Genomic DNA, 25,741 nt, shown 5'->3' with positions numbered 1-25,741 from the left:
ATCAGTTTACGTTACCTGCGCCAAGCTATGAATGTTGCAAAACTCCCCACGACTCTGATTTAGTTTTGGCCTTAAAGTGCGTGTCCCGCTTTTGCATGGCGCATATTCCAGTATATTTCAGTTACGCTTTAAGTGACTGAAGACTGAATTCTTAAAGAGTCGTTGACTTGTTCTGCCTGCATGTTCAGCTAACATTGAGGGCGATTAATTGAAAGCAACCTCGGCGAATATGTTGTGCGTATTAATTAAATTAGCTCTAGTCGCGGCTGTCACGCCGCCTTAAGTTAGTAGGAGGTTTCTTTGTAAGATTAATGACTACTAAACAAATTAATTTAAAGTTCAACAACTCTATGCCATACATCGATTGAACATGTCTAAACGTTATTTTAAAAGTTAACTATACTTAATTGATTACAATCAATTGGCAAAATAAGTTTGGAATAGTGAAGCTTATAAATGCTGAATTTGATGAAAATAGTAGCGTGATCTTAATAAGAATTTGCTCATATAAGGAAAGTATAAATGGTTTTGACGTATATTATTCCTGCTACAGAAAGATGGACCTATGCAACTATCAACTCGACTCTTGATGCTGATCTAGAATATATATACTCGATGGGGGTCGACGAAGTCTCTTATTGGGCCTTCCACATTTCATGACACAATTATAATAAAACAACTTGAAGTAAGGCATAACGATCGCCCATTCCAACATCCCAATTCGATTATTATTTAACATCTTTGCATTCCATGCAGCCGAGAAGTTGAAAGATGCGTTTTAAGAAGAGATATTTAAATAAAACTTATATTCAATACAAATTAATTAAAAATAAATAAATTCAGTTGATATTTCATCTGCACCGAAAAAATATGCTTTACATATTGTTAACGTTGCCCAATGTCACGTAGCACAGGTAAATAATCTATGAGTAAAGTAACGCTGTCAGTCAACTTTAAGCAGTTTTAAGACCCACTTACTGGGAGTCACGTTTTGGCAGACGCTGTTGAGACGTTGCAGGCATCCGAAAGGCCCGGCAACACAATTAGCACGACATCATCTCTGGCTCACTCTATAAATCAGTCGGGGCTAAGGAAAAACTATTTAGCATATAATAATTCTTGGGTATTCGAGGCACACAGCGCTCACATAGGCCCAGTTTTTTTTGGTTTTTATTATTTTCTTGTTTGTGTCGTGCATCTTTAGAGGGCAACTCGTGTTGCTCGGCACGTGCCACAAATCTGCAGCTACATACATATAACTGTGGCACAAACTTGCCTCATTAGCATGCGACACCAAAGCGCATTAAATCACATTTTGCATTTTGCTGTTGCTGCTGCTGCTGCTGCTGCTGCTGCTTTTCTGTGAGTTGTTGCAAGTTGCTTGGACTGCCCACAATGAGTAGGCAGCAAAAAATGCCACAGCAGAAAAAGCTTCAAAAACTGATTCGACGAGCAAATACCCTAGCACAAATACAAAGTACGAAGTAAGTCAAGCAGTTTAATCAAAAGAGAGGAAAGCGACTGGCGTGGGTGATAGAAAAGCGTTTCGCAAGACGGTTACATTATCAATAAATTATTATCATTAATTTTAATATAGTTTAAGCATTCATATATATTCTTGATGCTATTCCCAATAGAATCATAAGCCCTGATACCCCTTGCAGTTGATTGCAGAAACAAGAAGCTATGCATTTTGATAGCTTGCTCGACTTTTCATGCGTTCGGTAGAGGACAAGGAGCAAAGAAACTGCGAGGCAGGCTCAGATTCCGATTGAGATTCAAAGGCAGGCTCATTGCCTGGCTTTGGATTTGTTTGTTTGCCATGTGCATGTGTATCTATCCACATAAACACCCGCAGCGCCTCCATCTCTATCTAACCGCCAGCCCAGTTGCTCACCAGCTTTATCTATAGTAATGTGCTGGCCAGGACTTGTGCACGTTTTATGCACAGGATATTTGCCCTGCAGGAGCAATTCGCAGTGGAGTCGACGTCGACGTTGACGTTGGCAATGAAAGCGTCGTGCATGTGAAATTGACAAAAAGCTGATGGGCGTGTCTGGGCGCCCACATGGCATGAAAACATAAATATGACTTGAGTCGACTCTCAGCTCCTGGCACCTTGAGGCAAAGTTGCTAAGTTGTTTACCCAGGCATTGAAAAGGACTGAACCAGACTCAGCACCATGGAACCGCAAACAATTCCCAGTTCCCATACTAGTCTCGCCTCTCTCCACCAACCCCGCCCCACCAGAGAGAAGGATGCACGGCTGTAGCCGAAGAAAAGTTTAATTTCTTTAATGCAAGTGCAACGGCAGCTGCAACTGCATTTTGTTATTGTTTTTATATGTAAATCTTTTCTCATATTTTATGGCAAATTTATTTTATGGGTTTTCATTTAGTTGTTTTGGCTTTTCTAGCCTGGAAAATCGTTTTGAGGCGTTTTTGTTTTGATTGCAAATATTTTATGGTTTTAATTCGTTCTTATGCATTCCTTGTGCGCCTTTCATCTAGTATTCAAAATGCTTTTTCCTCCCATTGGGCTCGACGGCCAGAAGATTAAGAGGATTCGTGGCAAAAAACGAGAAGACTGCACTTTATTTGCGTTAAAGTTCATTGAATATCTCTATAGAAAATATACTTGGCTATGCAAAACGGAAAGCAATCACAAGAAAACTCCGTTGCCCTGTGGTAGCTGTGGCTTGGTTTTGCTCGAATTTCTCGGACTTCATAAAGATTTGCATTTAATTGAATGTTAAAATTTAGTTGGTTGTCTTAGGGAATTACTCAGTTGTCTGCAGGATGAATCTCTTGTTTCACAGCTTGATTAGCTTTCAAAGTTTCTATTCAATCGCTTTCGGTTAGTCTTTGTGCTCTTATTGACCCTGATCCATGTTCATTTTTAACTAAGAAAGTCGGGGCTTTCTTCATTTTCATTTTGATTTCGGCCCTTTTAATTGTTTCCTTTTTTTCAGTTCTCATGTTAAATGTACTTTTATCGTCGCCCTCTTCGTATCCCTTTTTGCCGCACAGCGTGGCAGGGAACTTTCCTCTTTAATTGCTCTCGCAGACAGAAAACCGGAGAAGTGGCGCTTATCGCATCCATTCGCATTGCAAGTGCCAAACTTTTGGCCACTTGGCAACTTTAAGCGCAGACCACAAACAAAAGGAGCGTCTGCAACTGCGGTAAACCCTCTCGCAGCAACTCATCCTCTAGCCCGGCGCCCTCCTTTGCCAATTAAATGCAGAAAACTGCAGCTCATTATGGAAAAGCTAAGAAAAGAAAAACTGAACACTTGAGGGACTGCGTCCACCCCGCCCAGCTTCTTAGCTGCCTTTAGCCGCCACTCCACTGGGATGCCCCTACAGATGGAGAGTGCAGCTCCACCCACTCGCAGCTGTCTGTCTTCATTTGGGGACATCTTGTCAAGCTGCCTGCCTGTTGACAAACATTGTCAACGCCCATGGCCAACGTCATCATCAATGTCAGTGACAGTCTCCCGCTCCCGCTCCAGAGCCAAGCCCCCAACCCCTTTCCGGGGAGACTCTCGTGTCAGACATCACTCAGCTTCAACTTGAAGTTCTCTTGACGCTTTTCATGTTGACAAACTTTTCGCGCGATTATTTTCCATTTCCCGGCCACACACCCGTCCTCGGCATTGGCAACCACTTGGCAATCAATTTCCATAATTTCCCATAAAAACGGCATGTTACACATCCCCACCAAATGGCTCGGCCCCTACATGAGCAGCGGCCCATTAGACCCAGGCCAGGCGGCGCTTTAATATCATTTGATTTACATTTTATGCGCGTTTGTCATTAAAATTTATGACTGTCGAAATGTTTCGACAGCTGGTAGCACCCATATCTAAGATATATATATATAAATATATATATAATAGGTGTAGATAGCGATTGATTAGAGGACTGTCCACTATTCGTTGCTCTCTATTAAAACTTATGTCGGTCACTTATTAAGTGAAGTAAAAGGCTGTTACAAGTTTATGTCAAAGTTCCCACAAACGTTTAATTATATTTGGGACACACTACTTTCTCAATTTATAAATGCCGAATTGGAAAAATTTAAACAAGTTCAATTGTTACGAATTAAAATATAGATCAGAAAATTGTTGCCAAAGCTTACTCGTGGGTATGTTAAGCAAATGGGATAAATATGCTACTTCTTTTAGTTATTAAGCTACAAATTAACATATATCTTGTCTCCATTATCATATTTCACATCAAGATATATGAAAAACTCAATTCAAATCTTAATTTAATTTTCCTCTTGTGGCAACTCTCGGGCTACACTTTATTATGATTGTAATATATGTATTTATCTACCCATCGGAAATTAAGCCACTTTTAATTGGGCGTCGAATGGCAAAAATTGTGCATTTAATATGCGTTCGCGATATTAAAATATGCAAATTCGTGTTGCCTACATTTAGGCGCACAGATGCGGGGCACGTATTTGCAATGAGCGTGGAAAGGCTTTTCGTCCATTTCATTTCGATTTTAATTATGTTAATAGCCGGGGCGTCGTCCTTGGAGAGGGCAGCTTTAAGAAGACTTTGACTAATTACTTATTATAATTGTATAATATTTGTGCGTGCATTGTAATTGGTTTTTAGGGGAGTTTTGGACAAACAGGCAGGGCAGGCAGCTGCTGTTGCTGCTGTCGGGGACGCATCAATCAATGGACAGCTGACAGCATCATTTCGCGTGATTAGGTAGGGGGGCGAGGTCGTAAGAAATAAATGTAGCTGCTCTTTGTGGAGCAGAGCAAGGTCACAAGTAAACCAAAACCAACACACAACAGAAACGTGACAGCTAAGCCACCGACACTGGGGAAACCCTTTGCGAGACCCACTCCAAGCCATTTCTATTTCGAACAAGCCAAGCATTGCCATGCATCGACACTTCTTTTCAACTTGGCAATTTTCAAGTGACAATTTCCACACATTGCAAACCAACTCAGGGCTCGTGTTAGTCCCTATACAATTGCTCTCTGGAGGGGAAATGCTTTGCAATTTGGCTGGCCTTTGATATGCGAGACAGTGCCAAGAGGGGGCAACGTGCAGCAGTCGCACACATTTTTCCATCAATATATATATATATATATATATATGTATATACAAGTATATTCAAAATATATTTAAACTAGTCGCCTGGCACTCAAATGAATGTCATCGTAAGTAGTCTTCACTGAGTCTGCGTCCTTGGAGCTGCGCAGCGAAACACAAATCACGAATCGTGACTTTAACTGTGACTTTACGAAGGAACGAATCGAAAATAAAGAACTAGTTCCTCAAGTATGCAACAGCGCAAAATGTTTTCAGCCCTGCTAACATATTCTCCCCACTCATTAACTTCTCTTCTCACAGCTGTCCTCACTTATCTTTTAGTCAGACTTTATATGCAGTCCTCACGTATCAGGAATCATGACTTTAGTAGTGACTGTGCGTCATAATTCCTTCAGCTTTAATCAAATATTCCCCCCACTCATTAATAGTTCCTTCCCTTTACTGTACTCGAGTGGTTCACACAAATCGTGACTTTAGCTGTGACTATGCGAGCGAATCAAAGAGTTCATCCATCCTTTGGTCAGATTTCACAGTGACTAGCCGATCACTGGCTGGCTCATCGCTGCTGTTTTGACAGTTCCCATTTGAATCGATTGTTGATAATGATGATGATGGCGATGAAGATGAAGATGAGCTGTTGTTGGCAATGACGATGATGAATCGCTGGCCTGACAAACGCTGCATTTCCCTTTCACAGCAGTTCCAATTTCACATCACATATAAATAGCTTTGAATTTAAAAGATGTATATTTACAGCAGCTGTTCGAGCAGCTGCAGCTACCTGTGGTGGTAAGCTGCTAGGGTAAACATGTCTCTTTGTTATGCGCATTACTTTTGACTGAACCGAGTGCTTGTTCCTTCAGCTCCTGCTGCTGATGTTTCTTTTGCTGCTACGAATGCGTTAAGCTGGAAGAAGCTCTTTCTTTGATTGGTTGTGGGATGCTGTTGGCTGGGGTTAGTTTTTTTATACCCTTGTAGAGGGTATAATGGAATGTGAAACCCACCAAATATATATTCGATATCAACATCAACGATGTCGAGTTGATATAGCCGTGTGCGTCTGTTCAAACCAGTTCCTCAATTGCCTTGTAACTTTTGCAACATTGGGCAGTACATATATCGGAACTGGACAACTATAATATATAGCTGCCATAGCAAAGATCGCTCACAATACAGGTTCTTGTACTCTGTATTCTCGTATATATATCCAAAAGGCAAATGCCTGCAAGGGTAATAAGTCTTCGGCGTGCCATAGATATTCCTATTTTCTCGCTTTTGATTGATTTTTGTTTGAATTTGGCATTTGATGGTATTTGCGTGCTGGCTGAGCTGCCATTCAAATACTGAAGCTGGCAAGCAACTCGAAAACGTACACACCCTAATCAATATCAATCCAAGACGCACTTGCAGCTAGTGCTTAGAGTTAAATCAGCTCTTAAGACAAGAAGAAACTAACGCTGTTTTTTGTTTTTTTTTTTTTTTTTTTGAAAATCTATCTTTGTATATCCTGAGCTATTTATTTGCCTCCCTTTTTCCCATTTCATTTGCTTTCCTGAAAGCAACAACATTTTATTTGCTTTTGATTGTTATTAGAAATAATATTTGGCTTATACCTCGCTTTTACTCTCCCTCTCTATCCCATCTCTCTCCCCTCTCTCTCTCTCTCTCTCTCTCTCTCTGGCTCCCTATCTTTTCTTGCTACGTTGACATTGCGTATTTGGTCTGTTCTTGTTTATTGTTGTTTTGTTGCCATTGTTTGTTTTGAGATACTCACATAAGTCCATTACGTCTCCCCTTTGCATTTGCCCCTTTCGGAGTCCTGCTGATTTATGCATTATAATTAACGCTATCTGCTCGCATGCAGCATTAATTTAGCAAATCCAATGAAATTGCTATAAAAACTGAAAGAGAATTTCAGCACGTGCTGCTGCAGCCATTGATGGAAATTTAATGAACTGTCAAAGCTGTGCGCGATGCAACGTTGCGTATGCGTGATTTATGTGCAACCAGTTAACGAGAAAAATCTATTTAAACTCCCATATAAATGAAACACTTTGAAAATGGAAACTCAAATTCCCTCACAGCCAGCAAATAGTTAGTTGTTAAAAAGTAAATGGTTGCTGACGCCCGAACAGGTACATGGTATAGCAACAAATTGCACAGAGCTCTAAATGTAGATACCAAAATGTGCGAACTCATACGAAAATATTATTTGTACAAAATAACGTCGACAGATGACAGCCAGACCGCAACGGATCAGGTATTTTTAGGGGTGGACCATTCAAAAAACTTAAATATTTTACTGGCTTCTTGAATTTTGTATTTAATACGTGTGTTCAAATTAAAACGAATAGGAATTGTTTTGAAACCCGCCACCCGCTCCCCTCTGGTTTTTAACTAACGCCCGCAGATACTGATGATATATGGCTGTGATTGCAATCCGAAGCGTTTCAATTGTGAATCAAAAGCAAATGCCTGAAATATATCTGTTGCTTTGTGGCTGGGACAGATGCCAGTGGAGGAAGGGGTTATTTCGAGGGTGGTCTAAATGCATTTCCGCACGGTCGGGTGCATGTGTGTAATACTTTAATAAAGACACGAAGAGCGAACATGCGAATGGGCGAGAGTGAGAGCGACAGATGCCCCAACATGCCGCGGAATTCCATGGCAGCCAGGCACTTTATCAACTTCCGGCTTGAGAGCGATGTCGACATGCAGGGTGCGGCAGGACAACGGCAGGAAGAACGCAAATCAAGCGAGGCAAGCTCTTTGAAAACTTGCGGCGTAGCCAGAGAATTTGCGGAAGCTTGCCACATCGCAATGAGGCGTGCAACGTGGCAGCCCCCCAATCCCCACGCCTCTCCCCACAGCTTGAGTGTACACTCCTTTGCATATTTTTGGAAGTGATTGCGCAAATGCATAATTTAATGACAGGCGAATGCATCTGATGCGACAGATAAGTGTGACAAAAGGGTAAGACGAGCTGCCATTCTGATGGCGTGCTGAGAGAGAACGAGAGGGAGAGACAAAAAAGAGCGAGGGAGACAGGCAATAGATACAAGTTTAACTTATTCTTCATTGAAGACCGACTTAAGAAATTTGATTTAAATTATTTGATTATAAGAGAATAAAAATAAATATTTACAAATAAAAAGTAAAAAGTAAAAACTTTTCGTTATTTCTTGTCATATTTTTATTGCTCTACATTTTGTGTAGGCATTTATTTCAGTCTGCCTCCCGTTTGTCCCCCTCTCCACCCCTTTTCTGGAAAGTAAAATTGCCTGTGTAACTTTTGTTTCGGGGGGCAACTTTTCGAACAAGGACTGCCAAAATCAAAGCCATTTTCAACGCAGCGCTTATCAATTTGCAAAGCACATGGCCCATAAACTTATTCAATTTGCCGCCATATGTTGCAACAACTTCCGCCTCGTAACCAGATTCCCCACAGACGTTGCAGTTTAATTGAAAACAAACCAAAAAAGTTATGCAACCAACTTGCCAAATGGCCGTCTTTGCCTCGCCTCGGTCCCATTGGATTGTCATAATTAAATAACTTAACAAGCTGCCCAACTATTTGTGCGAATGGGTGGGTAGGCGGCTGGGTGGGTGGGTGGCGTTTTGTTCATGCACTGCCAATAAATGTAACTGTAACCAACAGTGGCACACTTGAAATATGCATAAGGTCATAATAATTAAATATCACTCATACGCACTGGTTAACAATATTACGAGCATCTCGACATACAATAAACAAGGCACTCGCTTGTCCTCGCTTACGCAACAACACGTTCAGACAAATGACAACAGCAACAACAACAGCAACAACAACAGCAGCAGCAGCAACAATAACAACAACAATTTGCCAGTGTGTTTTTGGTCAGTTATGGCATTTAATTTATAGACTACGTAGTCTGCCTGCATTCAGAATCTCTAGCCCTCACGCTCTGCATATTTCTATCTCATGCTCTTGGTTTCGGTTATATGCTCATTACACTATGCAACACACACATTTATTCGAATGTCTAAGTATGATAATAGTTCCAGTTGAATTCCAAAAGAGTAAATCAAAGACTTCGCTATTTTAAATACTCGTCATAATTCAATAAAATACAATTATTTTCAATTTGAAAAGGAAACCGGGCAAGATTTCCCTAATATTTGCGTATATGCCTAGTATATTTGTTCGATATTTATCGATACTACATAATAAAAAATGATAATAAAGTTAGTTGTAGGACATACGAGAAACTTTATACACATTTAGTTCAGGGCACAAAAATCATTTTGTATTTCATTTGCACACAATTACAAATATATTGAATTTCAAAACCTAATTATGTTGCATAGTGTAGTTTTAGCTGTGCCTTATGCATAATTGAGTTCTGTGCATGAATATGATTGTGTGTGTGTGTGTGTGTGCTAGTGTGTGTGAGAGTATTAAGAACAATGCGAGATATTCTCTCGCATATAACATAATTCAATTGAAGTTGTTGCAAAACTCTTAGTAAAATATTTGTGCAGCAGGCACAACATTTCCAGAGAAGAAAGGGACAAGGGACAACAACTAGCCGCCAGCTCGAATTATCAATGAATGCTTTATTGGTGGAATTAAGCGCTGTTGGACTTAACCAGCTGCTCATAATCCTTGACAGGCTGCAAAAGGAGCTTAGCAGTGCTCGAAAACATTGCTGGGAGAAAACTGAATTCAATTAGCTGACACTTTGTGCTGTGCTCCAACTTCTGCTGCCTCAGCAGAATCTGTTGCGTTTGTGTGCATGTGCGTGTGTGTGCGTGTGTGTGTGTGTGCAGGCGTCAAAGACTCCTGCATTGTTCAAGCTTCAGGCCATAATCCTGTCTAAGCGCACTCTGAACAATACAACCACATAATAAGAGCACAGACAAAGAAAAGATTAAAACTTTTTTTTCAATGCAGCCGCATCAGAATACTCTTTAACGTGCTGTACAAGCTTCGTTATAATACATAAATCTGAGCTCGCATTGGTCTCTAGTATTCTGGCGAATATAATATTGTTTTAATGAACTCTTGACCTAAGTCAGTCAGTCAATCAGTCAGACAGGACAAACAGTTATTTACATAGAAATTAAATGATATGTTAAAAAAAATTGTTCCTCGTCTGTTTAGTTGCCACTTTATATTACTTCTGTCTTTTATCAAACCTTAATACAATAATATCTTCTAAGTTGCTGAGTACGCATACGCCCAGTTGGCTGCTGAAAGAAAAGTTAAGCGATGCAAAAATTGTTCGAGTTTAAAGCAGTTTGTTTGAGCAACTTTTCATCTTGGCAATAAGTGCTTAGTGTTAGCTATCAATAGAGTTTAATTGCCAATGAGCTGGCAAAGTTTTATGAACTCAAGAGTCAATCTTAATTTAGTAAAAGTTATTATATTATCCGATTTATGCCTTAAATGCTTAAGATAGAAACACGCTTATCACGTCTAGAGTTACCTGTGCACAGATTGAAGTGCTAACGATTACGGCCCTGGTTTAATAACCGATTCCTGCCGTGAAACAAACCTATTGACAGGCTGAAGCTCTCGTGTTAAGCCCAGCTAAGCACTCGAATGGCGCCTGAACAATGCCCGCCTTTGTTGTTGCTTATCATCAGCACTAGAGTGTGGCAATGGGGCGCCAATTTATTGCAACATCTCGAACTCAAACCCCTTAAGTCACGCCCCTAAAGCCTATTCCTTTCAATGGCCGCATGCTAATTACCAAACGAAATTGGCTTGCAGCCTGAAACTGGCCTCCCTCTGACTCCCTCTGAGCGGGTTGTCGATTTGCATTTCGTGTAATTTGGTCGAGATTTGAAACTGAGATTTTCGAGGGGTTGCGATGTTTGCAATACCGCCACAGTTGTTGCACGAATTATGACCGACAAGAAGTGGGACCAAGATGGCCACCTTGTTTGTGGTCATGAGTGGGCAGCAGCGGGCTCTCAAATGACCAGCAGCTGCAGCACATTATGTGCCGAATCCTATTTCAGTCCGGGCCTGATTAATATCTTATACCTATTAGCCATTCAACCCACTTGAGGCCTTCGCAAGTGGGCCACAAGAAGACAGCCGTTCTGGACTGAGCCAAGAATTGCCTTCAATTCGATTCAATTTCAGTCAAAAGGAAAACTCCTCGCTGTCAGTCATTTGCGTACAAGTAACCCCGTCTCCGGGCGAGCACCAGGCAACGGCTTGGCTTCATTCTTGGCTTACCAGTGGGTCTTCTTCGTGACCCTGTCGACGGCGCTGAACGCATTCAACGCTATTCAAATTGCGTATCCATCTTCATTTATTTCATTTTCCTGTAATTTCCTGACATTTTTGCTGATATTTTGCTGCCCACGTTCCCGGAACTCAAATTCCTATACTGCCTGCCCCGCCCGCAAACTAGCAGCACGTCTTGGCTAGGTCTCTGCTCGGAAATGGAAAAGTGCGCCAACTTCTCGCTTGAATTGGCAATCGTTACACCTCAGTGTCCTCAGTCTTAGAACCATGCCCACGCCCACGCCCACGCCCTTGCCTACTGGCTGCAGTTGCCAGCAACCGCAATGCCTCAACCTCTGCCCCGTTTATAGCCATTTGTTGTCTGTGGTTTTGTGGCGGTTGCAGCAACGGGACAACCTGTAATCGTTCTTTTGCGCCACATTTAAAATGTCTCCGGGAGTTTTGCCCGTCTCTTCCAGTTTCGCTCTCCCCGCCCAGCGCTGGCCTGCCCCCGTGTCCATTCGTTCTTGTCTTGTTAGCGTAAATCAAGCGTAACAAAGCGCCGCACGGCATGCACAAGTCAGAGGAGGCAGGAGTGGAAGAAAATGCCAAGATGAGGCATTGGTCTCCTGCTCCTGCTCCTGCTGCTGCTCCTGCTGCTGTTCATGCTCCCGGATCGACTTCTCCTTCATCCCAGTTGTCGCAACTGGCGGGCAAAAAGACGCTGGCAAATTTATTATGGCGCTCAAACGGAAACTAAACTGTTCCACTGGGACCTGAAAGTGGATTGAGTTAGGTTAGGAACTGATGCTCCTCCTCCTGCTGATGCAGCTGCTGCTGCTGCTGGCCACGGCTCCCGTGCTGACACTGCCCTTTTGGCAAGCGGACAATGCTGATAAAGCGCAAGAAGATCTGCGTTCCAGAATTGCTTTAGAATGCGACAAGAGCTTAAATTGAATTCTTATTGTGCTTGAATTAAATCAAATCTGACTCCAGAATAGTTTCCATATAAATAAGAAATCTTTACTTTCTGTAAATATGGGATTATAAGGAGACTAGCTCTGACAAATAAACTGGAAGTGCTGATTTCTTTAATTAAGAAAGCCCCACTTACTTTCTTTTTGCTTTGTAGATATATATACATAAAATCTTTATCATTTACTGTTTGAATGATTATCGATACAGAAATAACAAAGAAAAAAGTTGAAAAATTAACTGAACCCTTTAAAAATGAATTCCCGATGATGGTATATCAATTGAAAATAATATAAAAGTATTACCAAAATTAAATTGATATTTATAGAGGTTTACAAATTAAAAAAAAAAAAAAAAAAAAACACTTTAATAATTTCTGTTATTAATACAGCAATGAAATTAAACTATTCTCAAAGTTTAAGATCAAAAATTGCCATTGTTAATACTTATTAAGATTCACACCTTTGTTGCATTAGAATTATTTAATAATAAATTGTCTGTGACTATGATAAAAAAGGAAAAATAAGCCGAATATCCAACAAAAAATATATTGTGCTCGCTTTTTAAATAATTCATGTTAATCATACAGAATTAAACAAAAATGTTCCAAAATTTAAGATCAAAAATTGTCATTGTTAATGTTATTTGAATTCACACCTTTGTTGAATTAAAATGATTCAATTGCGCAATTATTTAATGATGCATTTCAAGTGATAAAACATGTTGAAATTTTGCGTATAATTGCCAATTGCACTAATTAAATTAGATGGCGAGCTTTACAGCTACATAACGCCAGACTGCACACGAGTAAAGAATTAATTGCCAGATAGCTATAGCTATGCATTTAAATTTATTTTTATATTTATTTTCACATTTATTTTGATATTTACATTTATAGAGTGTATACACACAGATCGGATACTGTTTGACACAGATTAAAAAGGAGCTCAGTTTTTGCGGGGGCACTCGCTGCTTTTTGATTGACACAGTTAGCAGCTAATAAGCACTTAATTGAATTTATGATGCCCAAAATGCTGACCAACACGCAGCGCAACTTTTATTTACCCCTGCCACAATCCCCCCCCCCCCCCTGCACCCATTCCCTACCCGCGCAAACCACACTCCTCGCTTTGAACTCGCGCTGGCCACATCAAAATAATGCAATTATAAAGTATTAAAATTATACGGCAAACAGAAGTGCGCTCCGCTGTGCTATATTGATGCTATTGACGCTGCCAGGATGTTGTGGGCAGCACAAGGGGGCGTGCCACTAGCCTTTAATCCAACCCTCCCACACCACTCCTCCATTTACCACCTATATTTACAGAGCTCTGATTATGACAACGTTGCGCAAAAATGTTTACTAATTATTTATAAAATATTGGTCGCCGGCTGTTTACAGATTTAGCCCATTTTTCCAGTTAAGGCTGTAAATAGGCGGTGGAGGGGTGGGAGAGGGAATTAGTTTATTAAAATAGCACACATTTTGGTACAATTTTCGCAAGTTTTGTTTGTTGTGGTCGTTTGTGTGTGTGTGTTTGTGTGTTTTCGTGGCTTTTTGTCCATTTAAATGGAAGCTGCAAATCATTTTCGGGATTCGCAGCAGGAAACAGAATTTGCCACATGGAATGCATGGACTTATAAACTCGCCGACTATGCCACAATAAGGGAGAACATATTTTAAATGATTATTAACATTCCTCGATTAAATAACTGCATTTGCTGCACATTAAACTAATATTTGTGTGCCTGCTAATTGGCCTAAATGTGACTTTGAATATTTGGCATTTTTAAGAGACCATCAAAAGTTATGCAAGCATTTCTTTAAGCATCAGACCATTAATTTTGGCATTGGCGCGAGTCAAACACAAACGAGAATTAAATATGCAAGGCAAGCACATTATTCACACAAATTATGGCCAGTCGATGCAGTTAACAAAATGTTAAACGAAATTTATGCATCAAGGAAAACCAGCAGAATTCCATTGAAAATATATTTCAAAGCTTTCCCAAAAATTCATTTCGTTGGCAATTCGCAAAACATTTCAATTACACTTAAAATTATAGTTAGGAGCATAAAAATATATAAAATTAAATTTAAAAACCCAAATCGGCTCAAATTGATTTAGGAGGTGGTTCTTCGCCGTGTTTCGTGTTCAACTTCATTTTTTAAAAAATGAACGAAAACTTATTGTTCTGCTTTAAGATTCCCACCACAAGACTAACATGGGCGTTTATTGCAACTTTGAGTTCATTCTCGATCAACTTTAAACATATTTTCAGATGGAAGTCAGAAAGTAATCTATGAAATTTTTACCACAAAATTTTCCATGGGCAAGGCCGGGTAATACCAGCTGGTACAATATAAAAAATTATAGACAAGTAAGATATTGCCAATCAATCGGCTCGCAATAGCTGTTTTACCCATATTCAGAGCTCAACTTTAATTGTTTACAATAATGTGAAATTGAATGGCAGAACATCTTTAAATGCAAAAAAAAAATGACAAAAACAGAATATAAAAGAGAAACAAAAAGGCCTCGGAGTCAGCTTCACATTAATTTGATTTAAGCATCGTTGCTTTTTTGACATTTTTATTGTTATTGTTGTTGCGCTATCAGAGGTTTGTGTTCATTGTTCTTGTTGGATTGCTTTTACGGTCTCTTGCATTGTTTTAAACATTTTCCAACACAGTTGTTGCATGTTGTTGTTTTTGTTGTTGTTGTGGGTTTATTTTTTCGCATTGGTTGCCCTTTTTTGTGCTGTTATTTATTTGCTTTTTTGGGCCGTTTGCCATTGTTAAATGGCATTTTCATGCTCAACTGGCGTCAAATATGGCGGCCAATGAGGCGGTCAAAGGACCACGCCCCCCAATAAATAGGCCCAAGAATGGTTAAGTGAAGTCTGACAATGCGAGAGTAAGAGAGAGAGACGGAGAAAGAGAGAAAGAGAGAGAGAGAGAGGGAGTGAGAGTCTGTCAGCTAACAGGTGCCACAAGATGAGCCCTTGCCCTGCTCAGCTGAGTGTGAAAATTCTGATCATGCAAATAAATGAAATATTGTTTTTGGCTGTGAAAGTAATTATGAAAAGTGCGCGCAAAAATAAATTGTGTTGACTTTTAACAACAACAAATATATTCCTTGCAATAAAATGCAATATTAAATATTAAAAATATGTTTGCATATGACGCTTGTTGTTGTTGTCGCTGTTTTTTGCAACCAGAAACCGCCAGCTTATAAATAGTTTATAAAAATTGTATGCAATTTATGAAAAGTGCGCAACATTCCACGCGGAGAGTGTAAAAAAAAAAGAAAGCACTGCGAAACAAAAGGCAGCTCAGCTAGGGATGAGAGTCCAATTAGAGGCGTGTCGTGCTCTCGTGACACGGCCTGACACGAGATTGCAAGGCTTAAACTATTTTTTGAAAAACATCAAACACATTTAAATGCAGAGCTAAGCGCAATAAATAATTAACTAAACAAAATGTATAATAATTGCAATTCGATCTAAATCTATAATAGATTTTCAAAAATACAATTATATCTATGGATCTTCCGTATGTATGAACTCGTAAAAAACCCTTGAGGGCAAGTAAGTCCATCTAGTGTTTGCTTCTGTTAATCGATAACTTTCCCATATTCAGGCAATAGATACAAATTGATATCGAAATACTATTTTCGAGCAAGTCTATTAGATCTTAAGAGTAGCACCAGGTTTTAATTCTCTTTTGAATTGTGTGTATGGCTGTCGAGTGAAGGCGGTGGCCAGTATTTCGTCGGTTACGGGTTCGAGTCCAATTGCGCAGCGCATCCTTTATTAATTCATTTTTAGTCCTGTTAAATCAACCGTTATGAGCTGTATTCGGTGTTGGTATCCCCTAGTCGAGAACTCCTGACTAGGGCCTCCTGTTTTATATACAAATTGTTAGCAACTATAATGTTTTCTCATCATTAAATATTTAAAAATACTTGAATATTTTATGTATAATCCGAAAAGTAGCTAATATGTTCCAGAATGAAGAGTCGAATTTTAAACAGAAATCCTTGAATATTGTTTAGCTTCCCACACAAAATTATCGTTGAATATCCGCTGCTGTCAAACTGTTTTAACTGCGAGACCTTTCCTTTTAACAATTTATTGTATTATGTTTAATTTAAATGACTTTTACTCCCCGCTAACAATCCAGTTTCGGAATTAACACCAAAAAAAAGGGGGCGTGCCCGGGGGCTGACTGACAAAGCGTGAAAAGCAGTGCAAAAAATGGCTCCGCTCGCTTGGAGAAGAACTCGCTGCGGAACAGAACTCAACTAAAACGCATAAATCTTCGTAAAGTGTCAGTGTGCATATTTCTCAGTTGTTGTTGTTGTTGCTGTTGTTGTTGTTGTCAGCGACAGCTTTGCAATTGTTGTTGTTTGTTGTTTTATTTGTTGTTTGGGTAATTTGTACGCATTGTCTTTTATTTTTATGTAATTTTTTATTTGGTTGTTTCCAAAAGATTTGAAGGCTGCTGTTGCTGTCAGCGCTATTGTTGTTGTTGTTGTTGTTGTTGTTGTTACTTTTGTGTCCTTTTTTTTTTAAATTTGTTTGCTTGGTCGCACGCTAGCTGAAAGCGTGTGAATAACGAGTTGCAAAACGGAAATTAGTTGCAGGATCCCTTCAAACAAAGTTCTGAGAGGGGGCCGAAAAGTTGCTCAACATTCATCATTAAACGCAAAATGGCCGCAAGCGAGAAGAAGAAGAAAAAACTAGTGTTGAAAATGAATGAAAAAAGTGTTGCCAAGGATCAAGCAGTACAGCAACAAAAACAATTAGCAACAGGCACAGCAATTAGCCAAAAACACACACGGGAGCAATGTCAGCAGGCGACACAGAGAGAGAGGGAGAAAGAGGGAGAGAGAGGGAGAGAGAGGGGGAGACGTAAACGAAACAGACAGCAGATAAATGCAAATGAGTTTCGGGTTACGGACAGAGTTTCACAGCAGCCAGCTTTTGGTATAGCAAAAGCGATTAGCAGGATTTATGTGGGCCAAAAGTTTTAGGGCTGGACACACCGAAAGTTTTCCATTACGTGGTCAGGCACACGAAAGAGAGAGAGCGCGAGAGAGAGAGCGAGAGCAAGAGAGAGAAAGAGAGAGAGAGTGAAATAGAAATAGACAAATGAACAATGTCTGCGTAGGATTGGCAACTGTTGTGCGTATTGTGTGTAAATGATAAATAAATAACAAGAGTGCAGCCATTTATAAAATCTTCTTCTTTTTAATATTCAAATACACTAGAAAACAAAATACGGAAACCAATTAGTTGCAGTAGCAAGCTAATGGGCTTTAAAATTGTACCAGAATTGCGTTATTTTGTAGCTGAGTGTAAGAGTTGCCCTCAGGGACAAGGGTTAGGCCAAGCAGGGAAAGTTGTAGTTGATTGCGTAAATTGCTGCAGATTCGTTTCCAAAAGCAGCAGAACGAGCAGGCAAAGCCGTATGCACTGGCCGTATTTAAAGTATTTACAAAACTTGTAGACCAAAAAAAAAAGAAAACAACATCAACAACAACAACAACAAAAAATGGCACAAACGTGTTAATGAATGTGGCCAAATGTGGGTGGCACACACTTGGCTGCAGGCCCAGACTCAAGCGGAGAAAACTTTGAACAGCAGACAAATTACAACACTAATTACGTGGACTTGGGAAATGAAATCCAGCTGGAGTGGAAAGCTGATTGAAAATGTTCTGAATACTGTTATAGATGAGATGGGAATGCGAGCGAGTAGATTTGTAGAAAAATCTACGATAAATGCGCTAAAAAATGCTGAAAAATGTGCGGCTTAATTTGGTATTTCTGAGCAGAGACATTTCATGCAAATCAGTGGAAAATGGGTGAAACTTAATGTGGAATAATAAAAGCACAAATAACAAATGGCACACAAAAAGTTGTTGTGCGAAGATAATGCTGGATTCTTCAAAGATAATCCCCAAATGTCTCGTTAATCTTCGTGTGAAAAAAGAAAGTCGAGATAGTTTTCAATTGCATGTTCTGAAAACTTGGCAAGTTTTGGGTAATTGATTTTCCCTCGACATCAACTTCTAATGCTCTCCGCCAATTTATTGGCTTATAAATTAACGTACTTCTATGTTTCGCCTGCCACGCCCACATAAATTTCCGCATTTTCAATACAGACCAACTGGAAAATGCAATAAATCGACCTCGGCGACCTCTGCGAATTCGAAACCGGCAACAAATGGGTTTAATTATGCGCCAAACAGTACCGACAGCATTGGCAGGACATTTTATTGGGAGCTGTTCAGGTGCATTGGCCAGGACAACGGCGACAATAAATTCCAGACGGGGCGGCGGCAGAGGCAGAGGCGGAGGCGTCGGAGTGAAAAGCGTTAATGCAACTGCGGAAATATTTTGTTGCCAGACAGACGAACAACGAACTCCGCTCGGCTTCTGCATGTGCATATATCCTGTAAACTATTCACAATAATATAAACATACCTTCCAAAGGAATTTTCATTTTGCCAAAGGAATTTCACACAGCTCCTTGGAGCCAAATTAAAAACAAAGAACTAACTAGTGTGTGTGTGTGTGTCTGTGTGTGTGGGTGTGGGTGTGGCATTGGGGGCATTAAGTGTCAGCAAGTGGCATAAATAAGTTGGCTAAACAGCTGCCCCGACAGGATGCGGATGTGCTCGACCGGATGTGCCATAAAGAGCACGACTTATGTACAACGAACACGAACACGAACACGAAGCTTTTGCGTAGGTAAACACGAGCGGGGCTCGAAGGGAATGAGACCTGGCTTAATTGACTGCACCATGGCAACTTATCGACAATTGTATGGTGTGCGGAGGGAGGAAGCTAGGGGGTTGGAGGCGTGGCAGGAACAAAGTGCCTTCTGCACAGCATTGTTTGAAGGTTTCCAAAAGGATTGAATTGCAGCAGCTGCATCAATAAGGTAGAATCCGGCCTGTTTCGAATTACCTTTTGCCATAATTTCAGGCACTGAAGCCAGCAAAGGTTGGGGCAACATTTTCTGCCACTCAGTTGGAAACTCTGCAATTTTCCCTTGCAACACTCACACACACACACACACACACACACACACATGCAGGTGCAAGCCAAGCCCAAACTCTTCCCTGCCTGCCACACATGCATTCCTTAGCCCTGGTTATCGTTTGGACAGTGTTGGACAGTGTCTGCATTTGTTGGCCGATGTTAATTGAGTGACATCTGTGTGTGTGTGTGTGAGTTTGTGTTTAAGTCTTGCTGTAGCTTGCTGGACAGAATGTGTTTTTGGCAGCACAGCTGCAACGACATTGATAAGTACATGCACAGTTGCGTATGTGCCGGCTTTTCTGTAGATAAGCTCAAAAAGAGACAATAATGTTATCAAATTCAACTTGAAATTTGCCAGAAACCCATGCAACTGAACCCACAGGCACACACATGTGTCCGCAAGCATTTCCTGTTGGCATCCAATTCGATTTTCTAATTGGGAAGCACCATAACTGCGCAGCTCACAATTAAATCCCACACATTATCACTCACTAAGAACTCAACTCATTTGCACTCAAAGCGCACGCACTCTCCCCATCTCTCTTTTGCTCTTCCACACACAAAACATAAGCCATTTGCTGCTAAGTGTGAAAAAATGCCAAAGACGAAACGAATAAAATTTACAACTCAATTTTTATGGCCCCAATTGCTAATGCTGGCAAATTACACAGCCAGCAGCGAATCGCACTCATTTCACTTTTACACTTACGCCTTAGAGTCAAATTTTGATGCGGTGCAAATTTTGCACACCGAGTCGAACAAAATATTTACTGCTATCGCAAAGCATAAGAAAACGGCAAAGCTGCATCAAGCAAGTTGGAGCGAGAGAGAGAGAGAGAGAGTGAGAGAGAGACAATCACGTTTGCTGCTGCCGCCTGTAGAAACGCCAAATGTCAAAGCAGCAGCTGAACTTTGCGCGCCCCCTGCTCTTGGCCACCCACCCCCCCCCCCCCCCTCGCTCTCACTTTGCAGCAGGCACGCTGCGACCAATCGTTAGCTAATTAAATTTATTTTTGCCAGCCAAAATAAAAAATAGCCAAAATGCACCCACACGAAAATGAATCGTCCTCAGCAATCGTCGCGTCGCCTCGTTGGGTCACGAAAATGGTTAATACCATAAAAAGCAAAAAATTATATTTTCTATGGGAAAATAATTTATTTTTTATGGGAAAATCGTTGCCGTTTCTCTTTTTGACAGGCGCTTATTTTTATTATTCGTATTTTTGCGCAATTTGCGTGTGATTTCAATTTTTTATTTTTATTTATTTTTATTTTTTTTTTTTATTTATTTATTAATGTACTTCTTTTGCCGTTTGTTTCGGTGCGGTTGTGTGTCGTATTGCATTGTGTTGTGTTTATTTATTATTGTTGAATGACATTTAAGTTTGCGGTGTGGAATTGATTTATTTACTTAATGTCGCATTTTATGCAAAATTCATGAGACACGAACATTATTTTCTATGGGATTATTCAAATGAATGTTGATTAAAGTCAAGAGCGGGTGCCACAATGATAAATGAGATCAGCAATATTTAAGTTTATTAATAAGTGGCTGCTGTGGTGCTATCTTGACAGCCATTGTTATTATATTGTTGTGCGTTGAAAAAAAAAAAAACTCAAAGGATAGCAACTCATATTTACTCTCCCTTATTTACAGAATGTATCTTGTTTTACTCGAGAATTCATATTTGACAATTTTCATTGATAATTTCCCGCACAGTTGGCCCAATGTTGTCATAAAAGTTAACAGCCTCACGTTATGTTTAATCTAAAGTGCAAAAACTACAAGAACAACACGACCGGAAACAATAACAGCTGTAATCACGCTAACAGCATGCCGCCATATTGTTTTTCATCGCCCCCTCCCTCTTCACACTCGCAGTTTAACAGTAAGCCATAAAACGTATCTTATACAAGCAGCGGACGACACCCCGTCACGACTCGCCAAAAATGGAAGATGTGCGGGCAAAAAAAAAAAAGTGTGAGAAGGAAAAGCTAAAACGTGTTTTGTCAGACCTGTAAGTGTTTTTTTTTCACACTCATAATGAGCAGGGGCGCCATCTGACGGCTAGCGGCCGCACAAAGCGCTTATTAGCAAAGGCAATCAAATACTTTTATTTGATTTCAAGCGGTTTACAGCACTTAACTGAATTTCGGATATTGCCATTGTCCATTTGCCTTTTTTTCTGTTCTTGTGCTCTTGTCATAAATCAAATACACTTAAATCACCCCTCATGCTACTTGCACATGTATGCATGTATTTGTGTCTGGATTTCCTCTTCTATGCAATTTTTTGTCATTTTTTTTTTTCGCTCGCTCTGGTCGGGGCTGTCAAAATGACATAGCTGTAAATTGACAACAGCAGTCGACCGTTGTGGTTGTTGTTTTTGCCATTTAAACTAATCGTGTGAGAGCGCGCGGGGGGGGGGGGGGGGGGTGGTCACTTTGGACTGTCATGCGTCAGTTTGGCATGTCTCTACTTAGCCACAAAGTTCCTGCTGTCGACCTGCATCAGGTCATAAGATTGTCAAAACATGGTTTGATATTTTATTTTTGTTTAGCTAGAAAAAGTTTCGAATTTCGCGCGTTACGTAGAATGTGTGTCTTTTCTTTTTGCTTAGCCACTGTGGCGCCATCTATTGTTTGCGAGCTGCACTACAACCCGCTAGAGCTGTTTGACTGCTCTCTTCCTTTACCCTATTGTCATCGCGTTCTCATTGTCTCTTGCTTCTTGTTGCTATTCTTTGGACTTATCTTATCGAGAGTCAAATGAAAACAAGTCATAAGCATATTGTTAGTGAAGAAAGGTTTTGGGTATTGCACAGATGCTCTGATAATCGTATACTTATTGATCGCGATGCACCGCACACTTGCTTGCATATACACATACATACATACATATGTATATATAGACATGGTCTACTCGAAATTTGAATTAATGAATGGAATACTAAACCTGGCACAACAGCGGCTGCCTGCTCTTAATCTCTTCTCTGTAGTTGTTCACATTGCTCCCGTTACGTTTTATTTGCACTCTTCGCAATTGTTGATTTGCTGTGACTGCAGCTGTTGCTGCACTGCTCTCTGCTCTCTGCTCTTTGCTTCTTGTCTGCGTCCCCCGCAGAATCACTCGCTGCGCTTGCATATTACAAAACTTTTTACTTCGTCCACTTTTGCATTTTCATTTATTTCGCTGCTGGCGTCAACGGCGCTGCCTTCATTTACTTGCCGCGCTGCTCCGGCGGAAGGAAGGGGGCGCGGAGGCTGAACTTTTGTTGTTATGCATATCGCTTCACTTTTAGTTCTGAGCGGCGCTGCCGAAGAAATTTCATTTCGTTTCCTTAACGAAACTTAACTTTGCTTTCTGCAATGCCTTTTGCCTTTGAACTTTCTGTGCAACTTTTTTTTTGCCGGACACGAATATAAAGAAATAAGTAAACCGCCAATAAGTAGATAAAAAGGCACGCACACACACACACACACTAACACAATCGAAATCGGACTACAGTCAAAGCGGTTTGCAATTATTGTGCTTTAATTCAGATTTTTGTATGCTTGCAGTTAAATAGAAACTTTATGAATAGCATCTTTGATACTAAAGAGGATCTGCAGAAAATCGAGCAGTTACTTTGCTTGACTTGAATGAACGCGTAACGCAAAGAAGGGCGAAAACTAAGAGCGAGTAAGAGCATTGAGGAGGTTGGTCAAAGAGAGAGAGAGAGAGTCGTGTTAGCAGAGGCATTGTTTAATATGAATGGGACTCAAGGAACAGTTATATTGCGTTTGCCTGCGTAAACAGATACGATCGCATATACACACATACATACATACACTTTTTTGTATGTATATTAACCGATAACGGTTGCTAACTTATTTGATCTATAAGAAAACTTTAAAGATTTAAATTTAATGAGCTCACACATCAGATAATAAATTGCTTGATCTGGCTAACCCTTCCCAACATCTGACCCCTACTTATGTACAAAAAATAACACACACACACACACACATACATATATCGCACACATCCAGTTTAATAAAGCGGCTTTTGTTAGAGCGCCAACACGACGGCCAGTCGAGTGCCACCCCGCACCCCCCACCCCCCACCCGCAGCCGCACATCCATCGCTTCTGGCACGAGCCTGCAATGGTTAACAGCATTGTTACACTTTTAAACGGTATTTTTACGTTTTGAATATGCGGCAAAAGGTAGTTGAACCGTCGACTCCGCGTCTGGTCCAGTTCTGGTTCTGGTTCTGGTTCTGGTTTTTGCTGCTGGTCAGATCCGCTGCGGTTCATTAGCGCACCAAATGCGCTTTGGTCTTTTATGCAGCGGCCTATCCGCAAGCAGCAGCGTGGGCGGAGGGGGAGTGGTCGCGAATGTCGCGTCGCTTTGTCGGTTGCCTCTAAAACTAGAACACATGAGCACGTAATTTAGTAGCCGCTTTAGCGCTTTTGTGTGAAAATCACAACGAAAACAAAGAGTGAGAGAGAGAGAGGGAGATGCCGAGAGGAGGCCGCTCTCTCACTTAGACACACACACACACACACTGACACTCACCCCTTGCCATTAACCTATGTATGTATGTGGTGGCTTGTTGTTTATGGTCATGTGCCTCATTGGGATCGCAGGCACTTTGTGTGGGTCCGGTTTTTGCCGTTAATTCCTTTTTATTAATAGCCACCAACACAAAGGCGAATGAGAAGAGCAAAAACAGACAAATACCCGTGGAGAAAAAATAAACACGAATTGTGTTAGTTGAACGGGAACCCAAACGAACCTACGACCATGACGCAAAACTAATCAGATTTTATTTGATTTTTTTCAATGTAATTGGCCAACAAAATGGAGGGCAATTTGTTGTGCGACTGGAACAGGCATAATATAAAGTTAAGATCAGCTGCAAATAAACAAATAATGCAATAAAAAGCTCAATTTAAGACAGCACAAATTTGTGACTGTGTTTTTTTTTTTTTGTATCAAACTGCCCCTCGTTAGAACTCAAGCGTTTCTTATCAATTCCACTATGCTAACAGATAATTGAGGGAAATTCGCAATATATCACATTTTTGATTAAAAAATAATTGGAAAAACAAAAAAAAAAAAGTGTGCCCAAAGCACTCAACGTTATCAGCCATATCAGCGCAGCTTTTTTGCTAAACCTTTTAAATTTATTAATGCTGCCTAGAAAAACTTAGAAAATACAATACACGATACGTATGTTAGTTATAAATTAGACGTGAGTTGGGTGTAGGGGGGTGGGAGCGGGATCGGGCCTCTACTCGGCATCGCTGGCCACGGACATGTCGGGCACCAGATCGGCATTGTCGGCGACTGTTGGGGAGAGGGGTTCAGTGTGTGGGGGCACTTGAAAGATGGTTTAGAACTCACCCTGATCCAGCGCATCGGCGGCAACGGACATGTCGGGCACAAGATCAGCATCAGCCTGGAATGGCTCCACCTTGACGGCTGATATGATGCACAGTTAGAACGGTTGCAACTTGGCCACGAATCGTGCACGGAACTTACTCTCGTTATCCTCGGCATCGGCGGCCACAGACATGTCGGGCACCTGGTCAATGTCGGCGTTGGCCAGCTGGGCGCTCATGAAGCGGAAGGGCGGCACCTGACGCTTGCTGGGCGTGTCAACGGCATCGCTGGCCAACGACATGTCCGGCACAGGGGCCAGCATCATGCCATCCTCGGCCGTGGACATGTCCGGCACCAGATCGGCATCGGGCAGCTGTAAATGGGGCACCGCAGCGCCATAGACGAGGGGCAGCAGCAGAGCAAGTATCGCCAGGTATTTCATTGTGGAATCTCTTCAGTTAACTAAACGTGCGAGCCAGCTGGGAATTTGTTCTTATAGCCAACATGCGCGGCCCTTATCAAATCTATATATATACAATATTTAATTTACAAGCTGCCTACTGCGCCTCTTCAGATAAGATTCTCTCGTCTGGCAGAAATATCTGGCCTGCCATATAAACATCTATATAAATATTGTCGTGTGCTTCACACAAAATCAAAAGTTGTTTATTGGTTCTTTCGCTCAAGTAAAGAAAACAGAAATCAAATCAAACGAAATCTTTAAGTGGTTCGCGTGCTTAAGGACTCTATTATTCCATTATTATTATTATTATTATTATTATTACTAATCTATTTAGAGATCTTTGGTTCGGCTTGCGTCTACCTGTGCGACCCTTGAAACCCGAGCAAAACAATTTGATTTAGCGGCTTTTCGCTTAACAGGTAAATACTTTATTTTCATATTATATTTTTGAAAAAAAAAATAATGTTTTTATTTGTCTTCAACGACTGAAGTTTTGTAATATTCGAATCTCTCAAATAAATGGCTTAGACACAATATGTAAAAATGGAAAGTATAAATGAAATAAGAGATTGTA

General features: G+C 40.7%; 1 protein-coding gene and 2 long non-coding RNA genes across 3 annotated transcripts in view; 1 reads left to right on the top strand and 2 right to left on the bottom strand.

Moving 5' to 3' along the window:
- The window catches only part of LOC116650630 (uncharacterized), a 33,646-nt gene extending 10,678 nt beyond the window's left edge, over positions 1–22,968 (bottom strand). Inside the window, exon 1 of the long non-coding RNA XR_004303640.2 lies at positions 22,291–22,968. This is a non-coding gene — a long non-coding RNA (uncharacterized lncRNA). The remainder of the gene's footprint in view (positions 1–22,290) is intronic.
- A 1,515-nt stretch (positions 22,969–24,483) lies between these two features.
- LOC116650713 (uncharacterized) lies at positions 24,484–25,240 on the bottom strand. The gene is made up of 3 exons (XM_032435173.2): positions 24,864–25,240; positions 24,726–24,803; positions 24,484–24,668 (listed from the first exon to the last, which is right to left on the bottom strand). The coding sequence occupies exons 1-3, from the start codon at positions 25,144–25,146 to the stop codon at positions 24,613–24,615; spliced, it is 417 nt and encodes a 138-aa protein (XP_032291064.1). The 5' UTR covers positions 25,147–25,240; the 3' UTR covers positions 24,484–24,612.
- A 69-nt stretch (positions 25,241–25,309) lies between these two features.
- LOC116650714 (uncharacterized) lies at positions 25,310–25,732 on the top strand. Its single transcript, XR_004303757.2, has 2 exons — positions 25,310–25,586; positions 25,659–25,732. It is a non-coding gene; the product is annotated as an uncharacterized lncRNA (long non-coding RNA).
- The last annotated feature ends 9 nt before the right edge of the window (positions 25,733–25,741 follow it).

This window comes from Drosophila virilis, chromosome 3 (assembly GCF_030788295.1).
Source record: "Drosophila virilis strain 15010-1051.87 chromosome 3, Dvir_AGI_RSII-ME, whole genome shotgun sequence".
Taxonomy (NCBI): Eukaryota; Metazoa; Arthropoda; class Insecta; order Diptera; family Drosophilidae; genus Drosophila; species Drosophila virilis.
The sequence above is the reverse complement of the archived record's forward strand: the minus strand, read 5'-3'. Positions and strand labels throughout refer to the sequence as shown.

Bases quoted from the DNA above. Each gene is read 5' to 3' on its own strand.
- LOC116650713 (XM_032435173.2), bottom strand. From the start codon at position 25,146: ATGAAATACCTGGCGATACTTGCTCTGCTGCTGCCCCTCGTCTATGGC. The intron at 24,804-24,863 runs GTAAGTTCCGTG...GCATCATATCAG, and splicing joins CGATGCCGAGGATAACGAGA to CCGTCAAGGTGGAGCCATTC. The intron at 24,669-24,725 runs GTGAGTTCTAAA...TCTCCCCAACAG, and splicing joins CGCCGATGCGCTGGATCAGG to TCGCCGACAATGCCGATCTG.